The 17,989-nt window shown below is 39.6% G+C and overlaps 1 protein-coding gene across 8 annotated transcripts in view; it reads right to left on the reverse strand.

Moving 5' to 3' along the window:
- Positions 1-17,989, reverse strand: part of epb41a (erythrocyte membrane protein band 4.1a) — a 102,187-nt gene that overhangs the window by 13,208 nt on the left and 70,990 nt on the right. For 4 of the 8 annotated variants that reach the window (XM_075449618.1, XM_075449621.1, XM_075449619.1 and 1 more), the window contains 3 exons: positions 17,826-17,888; positions 13,116-13,286; positions 1,641-1,769 (listed from right to left, as the gene is read on the reverse strand). In XM_075449618.1, the coding sequence (XP_075305733.1) occupies positions 1,641-1,769; positions 13,116-13,286; positions 17,826-17,888 (363 nt within the window). The remainder of the gene's footprint in view (positions 1-1,640; positions 1,770-13,115; positions 13,287-17,825; positions 17,889-17,989) is intronic. The other 4 variants (XM_075449624.1, XM_075449620.1, XM_075449623.1 and 1 more) reach the window with 2 other exon arrangements.

Consider the following 17,989-nt stretch of genomic DNA (forward strand, 5'->3'; position numbering starts at 1 on the left):
CACTGTATACTGTTGTGGCTGATTAGGTGAGTGGATGTAGATGAGTAACAAGAACGGGGCGATCAGGTAATGAGGCAGCTGAGGACATCTGGGGATATTTGGCTGACAAACTGACAAAAACAAAGACTGCAACGTGAATTTGACATTTGTATTTGAAGTGCGAACGCAACTAAAGAAAAAGCCTTTGAGAGTATGTTGTCCATCAGGGAACTTACCGGTCCTTATAGCTCTCAGTGGCTAGATGGATGACCCTCTTGATTAAAAACCATCTGACAGTCGGCTTGGAGTTTCCAGATTAGTTTTAGTGGACACGGAAAGCAAAATAAAAATGGTTCTCTGCAATTGTTGAGATAAAAATGTTACTCTGTGAGCAGAAAACCTCCTACAGAGAAAGGAGAAAGTCTTCACCCCTCTTTGGCATTTGTCCAATTTTTAAAACTTCCAAGCTGAAGTTAAAATGGATTTTTGTGCGGTTTGTATAATCTAATCAGCGCAGCTTTATAATCCAGGTGCATCTACATCCTGAAAAAAAAAAAGCTCATTCCTCAATACAGAACTGCATCAGTTTTATCAAGATGGGTGGGATGTGCTGCTGTGCTGCAATCTGAAGTCATACCTGAAGTCATCAGCTGGATTAACGTCTGAGCTGGACTGACCCAGGGCTCTGACTAAACACAAAGTCAATACTATGAAGAGCCCCTTTACAGCAATACGTTTCTGTGGTTATGTCTCAATAAGCCCCCACATCCATTTAGAAACACACTTATGTATCAAGGCAGAATTGCTTCAACCCCTTCAAGCTGGATGGCTTCCACCTCAAAGTCTATGCCTACATTAACAACAGCCTTAGCTTATTTTAGCTAATTTTTTTTTCCTTTAATAGTTGCTTTGAATCATCCTGACCCAGTACCAGAGATGGGACCAAGTCACACATGTGCAAGTCTCAAGTAAGTCTCAAGTAATTTTTTCTTGGGCAAGTCAAGTCAAGTCACCTTATTATTGCAATTTTACCTGCAGAATCTGATCTTAATAAAGTGAAAAGACAAGATATAAGTAACTGTCCCCCACCCCCACCCCTTATCATATCAAGCTGACATTAGCTAACTACCGACTATGCTAACAAGATAATATTAGCTAATTTGACGAGCACTTACTGGTCAGAATGGATCTTCAAATGATGAACAAAGTTCGAAGTTATGCTAGATGCTTAACACTCAAGTCATTCAAGTCATCGTGTCTCAAGTCAAGTCAAGTGACGAGTCTTTAACTTCCAAGTCCGAGTCGAGTCTCAAGTCTTTTATTTTATGTCAAGTCAAGTCACAAGTCATCAAAACAGCAACTCGAGTCGATTCGAGTCCAAGTCACAGTGACTTGAGTCCCCATCTCTGCCCAGTACACTGGCAAAATCTAGCCGAAAGACTAAGAGAATGACAGGACCGAAAGTTCAGCCCAGACTCTTCTACAGTAAATCTAAAAGTCCATAAATATAATAAATATCCATGAAATATCCATGAAAAATAACTCCACATTGCATACCAGGAGAGGCTATTAAGACTATGTTTTTAGGTTACAAATAGTAGTCTACAAATACTTTGTGAAATGTTGTTGCTTAAGTGTGCAGCTCCCTGAATTCCCCTCACCTGTGCAGACTCGTATGTGATGGTCTTGGTTTCGGTGTGAACTAATGGGATGTCCTGGTAGGTCACAGTTCCTCTTAGGGAGTTGGTGACATCTGAGATGGTGGCTGTCTGGGTCTTTAGCACAGGAGACTGCAGGATCAGATAAACAGCAATAAACTCACTCATGGTTTTATTAAGGCAAAACAAATTGAACATTATCGTTTAACTCAGCTAAAGCACATTCAAACATATTATTAAATTACAGCTTAAGTCCCTGCAATGTAAGCCAGAGCCTCTTTTAGTGTTCCTTTTTTAAAAGTTTTATCACGGGAAGTGTAGCTACTGTTTTTGTGACTTTAATTCTGAGGTTATTGTTTCTTATTCACTTGTAATCCTGTTTAGATGTATTTATAATGAGCAACAAGTTTTCCTCCTGTATTTGTCATTACATAATGACATTTTGATAGGAAACTATTAGTAGAAACTCGTGTCTACTGTAACAGTAATCACATTAACTAATAAAGAAGCAAACTGTGGAATGTGTGAATTTGTTGCTTGTTTTGGAAAAAAGGAGAACACAAATGAGAGGAGATTAAGGGGATGTTTGGTTAGCTGTTGGCTTTCCATCATCACACCCTTCTTGTGCACTTATTTGCTATGCTGAATAGCCAATCAGCAGGCATATCCAACTGCGAGGAGGCCCCGGGACAGATCTAGAATACACTGGAGTGATAATATACACCTTCTGGCCTGGAAACACCAAAGGAACCCCCAGGAGGAGCTGGAAAGTGTCCCTGGGGAGAGGGGGGTCTGGGTTTCCCTCCTGGACCTGTTGCCTCAGCAACCAGACCTTGGATTAATGTAAAATAATGGATGGATGGATGGATGATGACATCATCATGTGACAACAGACTGGAAATAGCCTTTTTGCAAATCGTTTCTTGACCACTTTTGATTGAAGATTCTTGTTGGACGGTCCAAAGTTGCTTAAGGCCAAAACTTTTGAAGAATCTTAAAGGGACACTTTGTAATTTCTTCCCCCATCAAGTGGTGCAATTTTATTTTGCAAAGTCGAATGAATTTGCTCTCCAGCGCCTCGCATTTTCAAATGTGCGTTGCAACTTGTTGAACTACGGCAGGCGGTATGTGTCAAGATTCTCTTTTTCGCTTTTTTGGCGACGAGGATCCCTTCTCCTGTGGCGTGGCATAACTATGGTCTTCCATTGCGAACAAAAGTGCCGGCTGTTCAGGCTGGTTTATACCAGAGAATGTTTAATGGCGTAGATTGGCTCTGTTTATACCTGCGTGCAAACGTGACGTCAAAATGACGTCATTTCCGCTTGCAGGCCTGGCGTTGGGGAAAACGTGATTCGAAGTGCTTTATGTCCCTCTCGGCACTTCGTCGTTTTTCATAGGCCGGAAGGACATGGCAGCCTCCATAGAGCTTGCCCGCTCTATGTAGATACAGACAAGTTATTCTTCACTCAGGAGGATAAGTGAGATTGTTGACAGAGATAATTTTACACCAATGAGGACTAACTTATGAATGAATATGTTGATTTGAGCTAATAAATGAGTTAATATATTACACAGTGTCCCTTTAATGTCTTCCTCCTTTTTCTAAATGTAATTTACTTTGAAAGAGTTCTCTGCCACACTGACGCAAAAACATCATAAAAAAGGTTTACATTCTTGACACCTGAGTGGTATTCACAGGAACTGAATTCTTCCTTTTGTCCAACAAACGCTGTGTCCCTCAAAGAATGGTCTGTGTAAAAGTTCTTACTGGATTCAGCATTATATTAATTTTTTTTTGTTTAATATTTTTATTGGGAGGTAAGGCACATTGGAATAGAAATCAATGTCACATTTACATTGAGAATTGTATCACCACTGTCAGTTTGAGCAAACATTGATACAGTCAAAATAATGTGCATCTTAAAAAAAAATAAAAATAGCATACAATCTACCTCCTCTAGTGTTTTTTTTTTTTACAACAATTACAGAACAATACACTATTGTGGGGGGCTACTTAACTAACAGTTAAGGACATCTATATATAGCAATTGAATAAATATAATAAGTGTAATATGTACGTGTGTGTAAGCTGCTCAGTATAAATAAAAAGGAGGACAAAAGACAGAAAAGGAAAAAGAGAGGAAAGAGAAGGAGAGAGTGAGTGGGGGTCCATCAATCAGGGGGCAGAGTTTGAAGAGAATGAAAAAAAGTTAAAAAAGGATGCCACTTGTTGTAGAATTTGTCAGAGTTACCTTTCACTGAATATCTGATCTTTTCCAGCTTTAGAAAAGACATAGTATCGTTGAGCCACTGAGAGCTGGAGGGAGCTTTAGTTGACTTCCAGTGAAGGAGGAGATGGCGTCTAGCTATTAATGAAGTGAAGGCTATGATATCTAGCTGCTTGGAAGTAAACCGGTTGTGGTCTTCCGGGAGCCCAAATATAGCGACATGGGGAGAAACCTTTATGTTCGTCAAAAGTATTTTTGACATGGCATGAAAATAGTTCTGCCAGAAGCGAGAAAGTAATGAACAAGAGTAGAACATATGTGTTAGATTGCAGGGTGAAGCTAGACATTTGTCACAGTTGTCGGCGATATTAGGATAAAATTGTGACAGTCGAGTTTTGGAAAGATGAACTCTGAATAGTACCTTGAATTGTATAAGTGTGAGACGAGCGCAAGGTGAGCTTTTGTAGATATTTTGAAGAGCAGCGTCCAACCAGACATCCTCCAAATTCAGACCCAGTTCTTGTTCCCAAGCAGTTTTAACTTTAGTAACTGATGAGCTATCAAAAGACAAGAGTTCGTTATAAATTTTAGAAATGAGTGACTTTTGATGTGGTTTGTGGCTTAAAAGCTCTTCCCACAGTAGGCTCGGTGGAGAGGAGGGAAAGCCTGGAAATAAAACTTTAGCGCAGGGTCTAATCTGAAAGTATCGAAAAAGATGAGAGGGTGAGAGATGAAATTCTCCTGAAAGATCTGTAAAACTGCGAAAAATACAATCTTTATATAGGTCTTTAAAACATTTCAGGCCTTTATTGTGCCATGTACAAAAGGTTGAGTCTGTAAACGTGGGTCGAAATAAGTGATTCCTCAATAAAGGAGCTAAAATAGACGCTGACGTAAACCTGAAATGCTTCCTAAATTGATACCAAATTTTAAGTGTAGAACGGACCACTTGGTTGTTTGTAAAGCCAGAGAGGTTGGTTGGAATGGAGGAAGTAAGTAAAGCCATTAATGAAGATGTAACACATGACTGCGCCTCTAAGTTGCACCATGGCAGATCCATCGGTTTAGACCAAAACAAAATTTTGTGGATATGTGCTGCCCAATAATACAATTGGAAATTAGGGAGAGACAGTCCACCTTTGAACTTGCACCTCTGAAGTGTGGATTTGCGGATCCTGGGTGCCTTTCCACACCACAGAAAGGCAGAAATGATTTGATCAATTGTTTTGAAAAAATGCTTCGGCAGGAAAAGTGGGAGACAATTGAACAAAAATAGGAATTTGGGTAAGATGTTCATCTTAATTGCATTAATTCTGCCGATCAACGAGAGAGGCAAACTTCCCCATCTTTGGAGGTCAGATTTAACTTTTGATATTAAAGGGGAGAAATTGGCAGAGAAAAGGGAGTTTAGCGTTCTAGTTACATTGATGCCCAGATACTTAAAGCCAGACGGGCTCAATTCAAAAGGGATATCAGACTGTGTGAACTGTAATGCAGGAGCATTGATAGGATAGCATTCACTTTTAGAAATATTCACTTTATAGCCTGAGAATGACCCAAACCTCTGAAAAGTGGATAAAATTGTCGGTATAGAATGGATTGGATCTGAGACATACAATAATAAATCGTCAGCATAGAGTGACAGCTTAAATTCTGTGCCCAACCGAGAAATCCCAGTAAAAATGGTGGAGGACCTCAGGAAGATTGACAGGGGCTCTATAGCTAATGCAAACAACAGGGGAGATAGGGGGCATCCCTGTCTAGTGCCACGGGTAAGAGTGAAAAAACTGGATTGGATGCCATTGGTGGAGATGTTGGCCTGTGGAGATGTATAAAGGAGACGTATCCACGAAATAAATACATTTCCCAGCCCAAATTTCCTTAGTACCTTAAATAAGTAGTCCCATTCAACCCTGTCAAAAGCTTTCTCGGCATCGACCGAGATCACTGCTTCAGGTGTTGTTGTGGTAGTTTTGGAGTAGATAATATTTAAGAGGACATTATAGAACAGCTGGCGCCCCTTTACAAACCCAGTTTGTTCATCTGAAACAATAGTTGGAACAATATTTTCCAGACGGGAGGCCAAAGCCTTAGCAAGGATCTTAGCATCCACATTTATTGAGGAGATTGGTCTGTAAGAGTTGCAAAAATTTGGGTCTTTATCTTTTTTTAAAAGGAGGCTTATGGAAGCTTGTCTTAAGGTAGGAGGAAGAGTGCCATGTTGCAGTGATTCTTTATACAGCATGTAGTAATGGGGACAGTTTATCTTGAAATCTTTTGAAAAATTCTACTGGGAATCCATCAGGACCAGGAGCTTTGTTAGTCTGCATACTTCTCATAGCGAGAGAGATTTCTTCTACTGTTAATGGAGAGTCAAGTTCCTTGGCAGCTTCCGAGTTTATCGCAGGAAAATTTAGACTATCTAGGAACGAGTTCATTTCAGTGGTGTCAGGTGGAGATTCAGACGTGTACAACGAGGAATAGAAAGAACGAAAAACAGAATTAATAGTGGTGGGGTCCTTATGCAGTGTGCCCGATAAATCTTTTATCTGAGAGATCATACGTGAGGCCGCCTGGCGCCGTAGTTGGTGAGCCAGGAGCCGGCTTGCCTTGTCACCATACTCATAATATGTGGAGCGTGATCGTAGGAGAAGTCGCGCTGCATCACTGGTGGTGATGAAATCAAATTCAGTCTGTAAGTCAACACGCTGTTCAAGTAAACAGGGAGAGGGGTTAATAGCAAGTTGTTGGTCCAGTTTAGTAATATTAATAGAAAGTTCTTGTAATTTGGTTTTACGGGACTTGTTCAAATGGGCAGAATAGGAGATAATTTGTACCCGCAGGTATGCTTTTAATGATTCCCACAGCAGTGAGCTTGAAATCGGTTCCATCTCATTTTGATTTATGGCGATAAAATCGTCAATTTTGGCTGCAATAAGTTTATTGAATTTATCATCTGAAAGAAGTAAAGTATTGAATCTCCATGATGGTGGGTATCTGGATTGTGAGGAAAACTGAATATCTAAAGAGAGAGGGGCATGATCAGAGATAACAATAGGGTGGTAATTAACAGTCAACACTTTGGAAATTAATTTAGCATCAATAAAATAATAATCAATCCGAGAGTAAGTCTGATGCATCTGTGAAAAGAATGAATATTCCTTAGCGTGAGGGTTATGAAATCTCCAAGGATCAGTACAACCATTCTTAGACATGAAGTCTGAAAGTGATCTCGACATTAATGATGGAGTCAAAGTACGTGGGTTAGAACGGTCTAGATTGGGATCAATTACACAATTCATATCCCCTCCAAATATAAGGAGGCTGCTATCCAATGAGGGAAGACATTCAAAAAGCTTATTCATAAAGTGTGGATCATCGAAATTGGGGGCATATATGTTAACTAATAAAATAGGAACATGAAATAGTGTACCTGTAACAATTAAGTATCTGCCGTTTTTGTCTGATATAACCTTAGAAGCTGAAAACTGAATTGACCTCCCGATTAAAATGGCAACCCCCCTGGCTTTAGAGTTAAAATTTGAGTGGAACACCTCAGAAACCCAGGGGCATTTAAGTCTGACCTGATCTTTGTTGTGCATGTGGGTTTCCTGCAGAAATACCACGTCAGCTTTAAGATTCTTCAAATGAGCAAATATCCTTGATCTCTTAATTGGACTCCCCATGCCTTTAATATTCCAGCTCAAAAATCTCACAGAAGATCTGATTGGTGTTCTAGGATTAGTGGCCATACATTAAGTTCTTAGACATAGAAATAGACTGAATGTGGACCCCCAGAGAGGGAGGAAGAGGAAGAGAAAGTGGAAAGCAGAGAAAAGAAGAGAAGCATAACAAAATACACCAAAAGGGAAGAGAGAAAAAACAGTAATAAAAAAAATAAAATAAAATAAAAACGCTTACAGACTGAGCACCGGCAGCAACGCCCATATGAATTGAGAAAGTAATGACTGACCATAATATTAACTGTGAAGCGTCAATACCACATCAATAACGTGTACCTTAGCTCAGTTCCTTTACCTGGTGAGTGTCTTGGTAAATGCCATGGCCTCTTCGGGTGATTTGAACTCCTTCTCGGCTCTGTTGTGTGTGACCCGGAGGCGCGCCGGATAAAGCAGTCCAAAGCGTATCCCGGGTATCTCTCGGAGCTGGCGGCGGACATCATTGAAGGCGGCTCTGGCGCGAGCCGTCCTCGGAGTATGGTAGGGAAAGACAGATAAACTCATGTCCCCGATCTTGATCCGTTGCTGGGCCGTGGCTCGCCGCAAAATGTCGACACAATCTGTGTGGTAGTGTAAACGGGCAATTATGGGGCGAGGACGCTCTCCGGGTTTCGGCTTCGGCTGGAGAGTGCGATGAGCGCGGTCCACAAGAGGCTCCTTCTCAAGTTTAAAAGCATCCTTGAGCAGAGAGGAGACAGCTGTTGCTGTAATGTTAGAAAAGCTGGAAGAGTCCTCGGGAACTCCCACTACCCGGATGTTATTGCGCCGAGATCTTGCCTCCAAATCATCGCATTTATTGTCCAGTCTTATCATTTCTGCTGATAGATGATCCACTTTAGCCTGTAGTGTAACGATGTCATCGGTGCATGTGGAAAGTGACCCCTCCATCTCACCTACGGTGTCCTTCAGAGCGCGCATATCAGACTGGATAGTTGTAATGCTGCTAGATAGCTCTGACTTCACTGCCTGCAGCTCAGACTTGATGGCTGACAAATTTTCAGTCATGGCCTCTTGAAGCGCAGTCTTGAAAATAGCCGCCATCTCGATGCGGAGTGAAGAGAGCAGCTCATCCTTAAAGTCGGAGGTGGGGGTGCCGCCTGTGGCTCCCTCTGGTTCTGGAGAGGAGCTACTGCGAGGCGGGGATTCGACGGGAGAAGCAGGCCGCGGTGGAGATGTAGTTGGTTTGATTTTTTTAGGCATTTTCACCAACCTGCAGTCGACTATAAATTACGGGTTTAGATGTATAAAACACGGACACCGAGAGAAGATAGAAAAAGTGTGCCTTAAATAAACATTTTAAAAGTTTTTGCAGGAGCTCAAAAAAAACGCGTCCTACTCCATTAGTTGCTACACCGGAAGTCCCAGCATTATATTAATTTAAGGTTTTTTTGCGTGGGGTAGAATAAACCTGAATATGATATCTTTATTTTCTCATTCGTCTGTTCAACTAGACATTCAAAAAACAAATATCCAGTGCTGACATACAAGGTGTGACCCAGAGCAGCCATCTGCAGCAGCCTTCAACACGAGGAGTGGCCGTGGACAGAAACACCAATCTTGATTAGTGGACAACCTGCTGTGGGGTCCTACCCTAAAGGAAAGCTACTGTTAGCCTGGGAATTCCCATGCTGCTTTGCGCTCGATTTCATTCTCACTGCAAAGTCAGCCTGGAAACCACCGCCCTTATTTTTGCCAGAGTTTGGGAACCAATCACAGAACGGGGGGGGGGTCAGCAAGACGATGACGACGTCTATGCGCTACACCGAAGCTTGTACAGTGTTAATCCAACATGGCAGCGGACACAACGTTACCGTTCAATGCAGCCTTAGAAAGTGTTTCGGAGTAGATTCACCCTAGGGTCATTTGAACCGTGACATCCAGCCAAGTAGCCCACCCGAAGTTTTTCCGATATTGGCTGAACACATCAGCTGAGTTACTGAGTTATCCCGAATAGCTTAGTACAAGCGCTAACGGACCCTGGCAGTATCTCCAAAATTACCACACTAGAATCACATGTCATGACACCAAACTTCTACAGTAGTACAAATATGGTCTGTACTCACAAAACGATGCATTTGGAAGTTTGTACATAGTCCAGGAGTTTATTATTATCATCAACACAAGCCTGATAGCTTTTCTGCTGCTAAAGCTACGTCAACGTCACTTCTGGGAGCTGGGAGCTTCAAAGTAAGATGAGGGTTGATCTACTACTGTAGACAACAAAGCAAGGCTGCTCAATTTCTCCATTTTTAAAATAAATTCACAACTCTACAACATAAAAATTCATGTAGAATATAGCATATAGGCCTACTTTGTTGTCAATTTAAGTAGCTTAGAGCGCAAGTTTACTTTTATTTTCCATTTTTTTCTTCTTCCTCGTCGAATTTCTGTCGTCATCTGGTATAAGTGATACAATTGGCTATGAATCGCGCGCAAAGCAGCATGGGAAGAACCTGACGTCATTTGATAGACATTCGTAGCGCCCAATAAACGGCTCTAGACATTCGTAAACCACGCCTCATATACGAGAAAATGCACACCTAGTTCCCAGACCACCATCTCATCGAGATGTGGACGCGTCAGCCAGGCTAAGCTACTGTAGCACTTGTAGTTGAAAACTTTGTTGCTGTGAAAGAGATTGAAGTATGGTAAGACAAAAAATAATAAAATGATAATAATAATAATAATTAAAAATAATAATAATAATAATAATTAAAAGGATAAAGGACGACAGAATAAAATAAATAGATAAAGTGTGTGGAGGGGGCGGGGGGGTATTCTCTCTTTCCAACTGTTAAGAAGCGTCCTCGGCATCGTCAGGAGTAACATCAAGACTATTACTAATATAAACCAGCAGTGGGTCCCAAGTTTTATGAAATGCTGTCGAAGATTACTTCTGTGAGAACCTAGACTTCTCTAACTTTAGACATTGTAAAATTTCCCGTATCCAATTGTTGAGTCGGTGGTGAAACCTGTTTCCATTTGAGGAGAATGCTACGCCTGGCAAGCAGGGTGGTAAAAAGGCCATGACACGCTGTGCAGAAACGGGGAGATTTTTGGACAGAGGGAGACCAAAGAGGGCAGTCAGGGGGTTCGGTTCTAAATTTGTGTTGAGAGCCTGTTTGAGAGTTTGGAATATATTGGACAAAAAGTCCTTGTTTTATTTCCTCAGCCCGGGACACTTTATTGTTACCCCGTAACGACTACTCATAAGTACTTTGCACAATCCCACTTCAAAAGAAAGAAAGAAAGAAAGAAAGAAAGAAAGAAAGAAAGAAAGAAAGAAAGAAAGAAAGAAAGAACCCTGAGAAATACTAGATGTTTTTTCTCCCAAAATGGAAAAATGTGATTCTGAGGAGTGTGGATTTACAACTGTGACTAAAACTAAAACATGAAACACAAGGAATAAATAAATGCACTAATAAGTAAACAGAAACAAAACCAAACAGAGAAAAGAATAAACTAGATTATTGCGACCAAAAACAAAAATCAATAAGTATAAAACAGAAATAAAATCAAACACTGAAAAAAAAAAAATAAAAAAAATAAAAAACAGAATATTCCCAAACCCTAACAGCTACTTTATGATTATTATTATCATTTGAAAGGTGTTGAATTATGACAGAATGCAGGATTTAAATATCTCATAAATGCTAAATGGATAGTTTAGCTGACCACTCAAAGCGCTTCAACACTATGCCACATTCACTCACACTCCGACAGCACATCTTAGTCTCTCGGGAAACCTCCAGGAATTCCACCAATCAGAAGACACTTTAACCAGATCTGCTGGTTTACAGGAAGTTTCCCCCCAGAAAAAGCTCTTCCTCGCTCTGAACTAATTACAAACTATTTGGAGTTGTCTAATGCCAACATAGCACAGACTTTTGAAATAGTTTCACTCACATCTTGTGTTTCAGACTCATGTCTTTTTAGTATTGGAACAACCTCAACTTTGAACTTTTCCCTGCCAAGCCAGCGTCAAAACTCGTTCTTGTTCATAAAACTATCATCTGTGAAGTGTAGTGAACAAATCCAAACCGTTTCCAGACTGTGTTGTTGGCCAGAAAAAACTAACTGCATGTAGTGATCCAAGATGGCTGGGTCTTTGGGGAAGCTTAAAAAGGTCAATTTTCTTGAAGACATCGCTTCCTCTCTTTCACTTCTGCTGTTAAAATACTCGCAGTGGATAAAGAATTCCAGCATAAAAGGAAATCCTACCTTTCACTCACTGTGACGTGTGACTTAAAAGATGTTGGAAAAAAAAGTCTTATGAGCGTGAGCTTGAGACTACTAGATAAAATGACTTCCTTCTGGTTGAAAATACTAAAACACACATATAGCTTTTTTCCAAAAAACTTTGGATGAAATTTAAGGTGAAAATACATCACCCAGAAAACACAGAAAACCCTAGGACCTTTAACTACCTTCAACTCAACACGCTACCATCTTAGCACAGCAGCAGATGACCACATAATACTGGCTGTGTTCGAAACCGCCTACTATACTACATACTTGCAAACGGCATACTCATCGATCAGACAGTATGCAGAGCGTTTACACACAGTGCACTTTGCTCCTGCCCGAGCCGAAATCAGCCAGCCTGAAGCTGATTTCGGCTCGGGCTATAAACTCTGTAAATATATAACTTTAGCAACATTTGAAACATTTTCAGGTGAGAAAGTAGTCGTTTAGATCCCCAACGTGTTGAAAACCTGACAAAATACCGGCTGTTTACAATTTTGTTCCCACGAATTCGGCGCTACTAAAGCTAGCCGCAGTGAGCAACGTACTTCCGGTTATTTTCACAAAATAAAATACCCGTTGCCTTTTATCATAGGGAAAGCCATTATGATACAATTGGTGCTTTTGTTTTGAAAACAGGAAGTGAACCTACCCTCGTTGTAGCTAGCTTGAAACTGCCGTTTTGACAGGAAATGACAATCGGCGACGTCACGTTACGTTGCATCTTGGGTAGTTTGAGTATGAGTAGTAACCTCATGATGAATACTCAACATTTCGGCGAATCTAGTATGCATCCGGGAACTTAAACAAGTTAAAGTTAGTATGAGTAGTAGGAGAAGTATGCGGTTTCGAACACAGCCACTGTCTGCAACCACATGTAGTTACAAGAATGCTAAAGCAGTGAAATAACATGAAGAGAGCCAAGACTTTCACAAAAAGGGCACTCAATGAACACATCTAAATGACATTCTTTATTGTCAAAACCAACAATACATTGATCAGTGCTGAACGTGTGTCTCATCAAAAACGATTTGATAATTTCAAGTAGTGGAGATATACCCAGTGAGTGCTGAAGAATAATAACATCTGAACAACCAAAGACAGCAAAGTCCTTGACACCTGTGATTTTTATTGTGACATAAACACATTTTTTAATGAAATACCTTTCTACTAGTTAAAACCTGCTCCCCTGAACTCAATTTAAGCTGAATTTGAGTACAACAATCCATCTGCAGGGTATTTTCTACCCAATATACTGGACTCACCGCTGGTTGCAGCTGGCCGTTGATGCTCACTGTGCGCAGTGGTGAGTTGGTGGAAAGACGCTTGTCCCACTCACTGGGCCGAGGTTCTGGTACAGACTCCATAAAACTCCTCTTCAGCTCACTGATGCTGGTGTGGTGACGCATGATCTCTGTCTGGGTCTTATCCAGGTCCTTCAACAAGAATGTAAAAGTCACATCATCTCAATGAAAAGGAAAAAAAAGAGCAAGAGTGGAGAAATGATGACGACAATTACAATACGAGTGAAGTGTGAATAAAAAGAGGAGTGAAGATAACAGACCACACTGTATTCAAACATACCATTCCACCTGTAAGCTAAGGGAGATGAGATCTCAGTGCTTTTTTAAAACACTGTTGTGGTTCTGGAAGAAGATATTTTCCAGACAAACCAGAAATCGGACAGCACTGTCTGTATTTTGCTCAGCAGCAGTTAGATAAATGTAAAAAACTAAATGAAAAACAGATTACACCTGATTAGTAGTTACCATCAAGCCACTGGTTCAAAGACTCAAAGAATGACTATATTGTACAGAATAGTAGATACATGTAGCTGTTTATGTACTGTTATAAGAGGGTATCTTTTCCACTTTCCAATATTGACAATGAACTGCATGGAAATCAATATACAGGCCAATTGGATGTTTTATGTAAGCTATAATGGGTATTATATAATATCATGTGGTCTTTCTCTTATTGGTAGAGATGATACTGACTTGCTTGTCAGGGTTTGATAGTGGATGAGCATTTTCTCAATTGATCTGTTTCATTAATGTATATTCAGATGAAACAACAATCAGATACTTCAACCAAGTAAATCACACCATATTAAATGATTACTTTTTCTGCAACAGGCACTTTTGAAAAATTCAGTACTTACCATGCGAAAAGTTAGCTTTTGACATATTTAGACGAGCAACATGTGATCCTCTTTCAAACAGCGACAATAGATAAAGGTGACACAATTGATCGATATTATAAGGATTTTCAATCATTTCTTCAAGAATATCAATAAGGATATGAATAATTCTGCTTGTAAGCATTTAGCATGATATTCCATCAGTCAGATTTGATGCAATTTCTGCACCACTGTTGATAAATTTAATACCAGCAGCGAGAATTGTTCTTGGAGATATTTCAAGCTTATCTTCCAAGCAAAGCGAAGATCTATTACAATTCAACACCAGTATCATGGGAATCTACAATGTATTCTGTCAAGGCCATCAAGAGCTCATCATGTCATAATGGCGTTAGAAAATCAGATCCTCGCAGTAAACATTTTCTGGCAGTCTTGATTCTTATTTTCTGTTTTAGTATATTTTCTAAATAGGCACTGTTTTTGAACAGATCAACTGATTGCTTGTCCAGAGATGAAAAAATAAATTCCATGAAATGTCCTTATATTTTCGAATGCAGACGGTACAGTGCAGACACTTTAAGAGATGACATAATCTGTGTGGTTGAATCAGAAGCCCAGGTACACTGGAAGTATAACAGCAAAAATAAAGCCAAAAAAGCTCAATAAGATGCAGAATTTGGTGGGCTTATCACAATGGTATTTCTTTCACACTACACGTAGATTTGAACAATATGAATGTTTCAAAGTTTAATAAACATGCTGTCCCTTTCATAATGTAAACTCAATTCAGAACGCACTATAGTGGTGACCACAGTAACCAGGGCAACAGAAGTTCAGTCACACAGACAGTATACTGGACTTCATGGACTGGTTCATGAAGACAATGATTCGAATGAAGGAGACAGGAATTCCTCAGTTACTATGAGAGCCAGTGAGAACAATTACAGTGGAATTCACAATCTGTTAGTCACAACAATGAGACATGCAGGATTGGGAAAGAGAAAATCAAGATGTTTTTTCTACACCTTTTAACCTGTCAGGCAGGACAAGAATGGGTTGAACTGAAAATTTCTCATTAACTCACAGAACTTACTATTATTGCTGACTAAATTAAACCATTTGAAATCACATTTTTACACTTGTGTCTTTCCTGATTTAGAAAGTCAAAACGTCTGATATGAAAAGAGTTGATGGCATCATATCAGAGCACCAGGCTTGGTACTGAAACAATTATTTACAACCAGGATATTCTTATTACTTCTAAATTGTGGATAATCTACAAAACAACATAAAATATTTTGGTTAAAGATTACAATTTTTAGTAGTCAGGCTGAGGGTTTGGCCAACATTTCTTTGGCATTTATGTTGAAAATCCAAACTATGTTTTTTTAATATATCAAACATGACAGTCCCCCCCAACCTTTTTATATACCAGTGTCTGAAAACTAAAACTGTAATAAAACACTAAAGTCCCTCAATTTCATTGAGTTTAAATTTCTCATGGTATAAATATTTATGACTACCAAAACCAAAAGACAAAACCAAAAAAAAAATCCCACACACCCAGACCTACACCACTTTCAGTTGGTTCAGTCCAACAAGTCCTGCTGGCCATGGGCTTCTTTGGCAATTAGTTTGTCAAACTGTACAGGGGATCAACTGTGTGAAGGTTAGGAAAGTGCTATGTAGCTTAACTGTAATCACTGACTTTAAACAGAGCGTATAAAAATGGACCTGCATGTTAATCAACCAGAATGGCCCACTCACTTTATTCAAATGATAAATTAGCTAAAAGCCCAAACTCAGGTGTAGGTAGTGAATGTCGGCCAAGCACGAAGGACTAGCAGCAGTTCAATAGAAGTTCTGTTAAACCCCACAGGCTTCGCCTATTGTCTAAGAAAGAATAATGACAAAAGAGGATTCCTCTTTGCTTTCTCCTATTGCTGTCTCTGAAATGAGTTAAACAGTGCCTATGTGTGGTGAGATCCCTTGGTGAAAAAAGAGAAAAGAATGATGAACCAATCAAATGAGATTACTGTTGTGGCACTTCCAAAGTGTAATAGCCTATGCCAAGGGAAGCCAGTTGCTGTTTGGCATCACACCAATCAAATCACAGCAGTTTGTCAGCGTCATTGATATACAGTGTCAGCAACATTAGCAGGCTGTGTGCAATCATAGAGGATAACGATTTAGAGCTCTTAGAGAAAAACTATTTTTTGGAAGCCCTTTGGACGTGTCAGGATTGACCAAGCTCTGGATTTAGCAAGAAGCATTGACACAAAGAAACACAATGAACAGGTGAAGAACATCTCATTAAACTCTGGTCTACAAGTTGTTTAAGCTTTTGCTCACAATACATCGCCAAAGCACTGGTTTTCCTATCTTAAGTGTACTAAAATGTACTTGAGAAATATATATGGACAGGACAGACTTGTCAACTAGGTGCACTGACTGTTGTTGTGAAGGACCTTAAATGTGTTGTTATATTATTGCACAGAAAATCTGTACCAGGAACAGCGCCCATATGAGCCAAGTCAACCGTAAATATAACTGTTCCTACCCTCTACAGATCTGAGTTGTTAGTCTTATAGGTCTTATTGAATATTACATGAAAAAAGATAAAACATAGAAAGTTGTGTGTGTGTGCTATATGATGGAGTTTGCAGTTTATGATACTGTACATGTGATCTGTTGATATTTGATAAGATCATCACGCATGACAATCTCAGGATGATAATTGATTTATCTCTTATTTGAAATCTAAGCTAATGCATTTGTGTGGGATGTTTGCATAAATTCTGAAGCACGGCATTAGCTGATAAAGTGTCTAATACAAAACTAGCATGTGTGCATATGTAGGTGAAATCCCTTTTATTCTCCAAAACCCCATGCAGTAGCACATGCATACACTCAGTAACTACCCTCATGCCACGCCACTGCATTCAAGTATCTTACCAAGGACGACAACATAATCAGCAATAACCACCACAATATGTGGTACAAAAACACACACATCTGTATGCATAAATATATATCTATATATACATACAGACGTGTGTGTGCGAGTTAGGGGTATGTAGTTAGGTAGGGATTTTTTCTAATAAATTGTTGATACAATGTTAATACTTTGTCTCAAACTTGAGAAACTTTTGTTAACTTTAGTTTAATAATGACTAATACTGATGACTCACTGTATGCTGCTGGAGTTGTTCTGTAAAGTCCACAAAATACGAAAATACTGTCAGTTTGAAAGGTGAAAACATCCATCAAACGAGACAGAATCCCAAATTTACTTTCTAGTTTCAATTTGGAAAGCGCAGGATCCAGTGTAAGCATACTCAAAATGCCTGACATGACTCAAACCAAAGTGCAAGCATTTAGACATACTCTATCAAAGTCCATCGGACAGACACATCAAGCTAAATCATCAATGGTACATAAAGCCCCCCCCACACTTTGTTTTCCAGATTTTGTGTCATAGAATACCACGTGTTTCAGATCTTTTAATAAATTGTTTGTTTCAGTACCAAAGACAAACTGTTGCTGTCGTGCCAGTTTTACTATGACAGGGTGTTTTCCTATCATATATTTCCTTGGATGAAAAACTTACATGACAAATACAACATTAAAATGATGTAAAGCTACTTGCATGAGAATCAGAGAGGAAAATACTGCATGCTAACCCCTTGGGGTTAAGCTACAAAAAAAGAAAGACACAAACAAAGACAAAAAGAAAAGTATCAAGCAAAATGAAAATCAACACAACATTCACGCAGGCAGAAAAAGTGTTGCACCAAACAACAAGCACAAATATTTTAAGACTAAAGATACAAACCTCCAACATTAAATTGCTATGTCTGATATAAATAGTTTCACCCTCAAGTCTCTTAGCTCTCCTCTGTGGAAAATGAGGAAAACAGAAAGCTTGCTGTAAACAACACATGATTTTAATAAGTCCCACAATAGCAGCAAAGACTACCACAGTGACATAGATAAGAA

The sequence above is a fragment of the Odontesthes bonariensis genome, chromosome 18 (genome assembly GCF_027942865.1).
Source record: "Odontesthes bonariensis isolate fOdoBon6 chromosome 18, fOdoBon6.hap1, whole genome shotgun sequence".
Lineage (NCBI taxonomy): Eukaryota > Metazoa > Chordata > Actinopteri > Atheriniformes > Atherinopsidae > Odontesthes > Odontesthes bonariensis.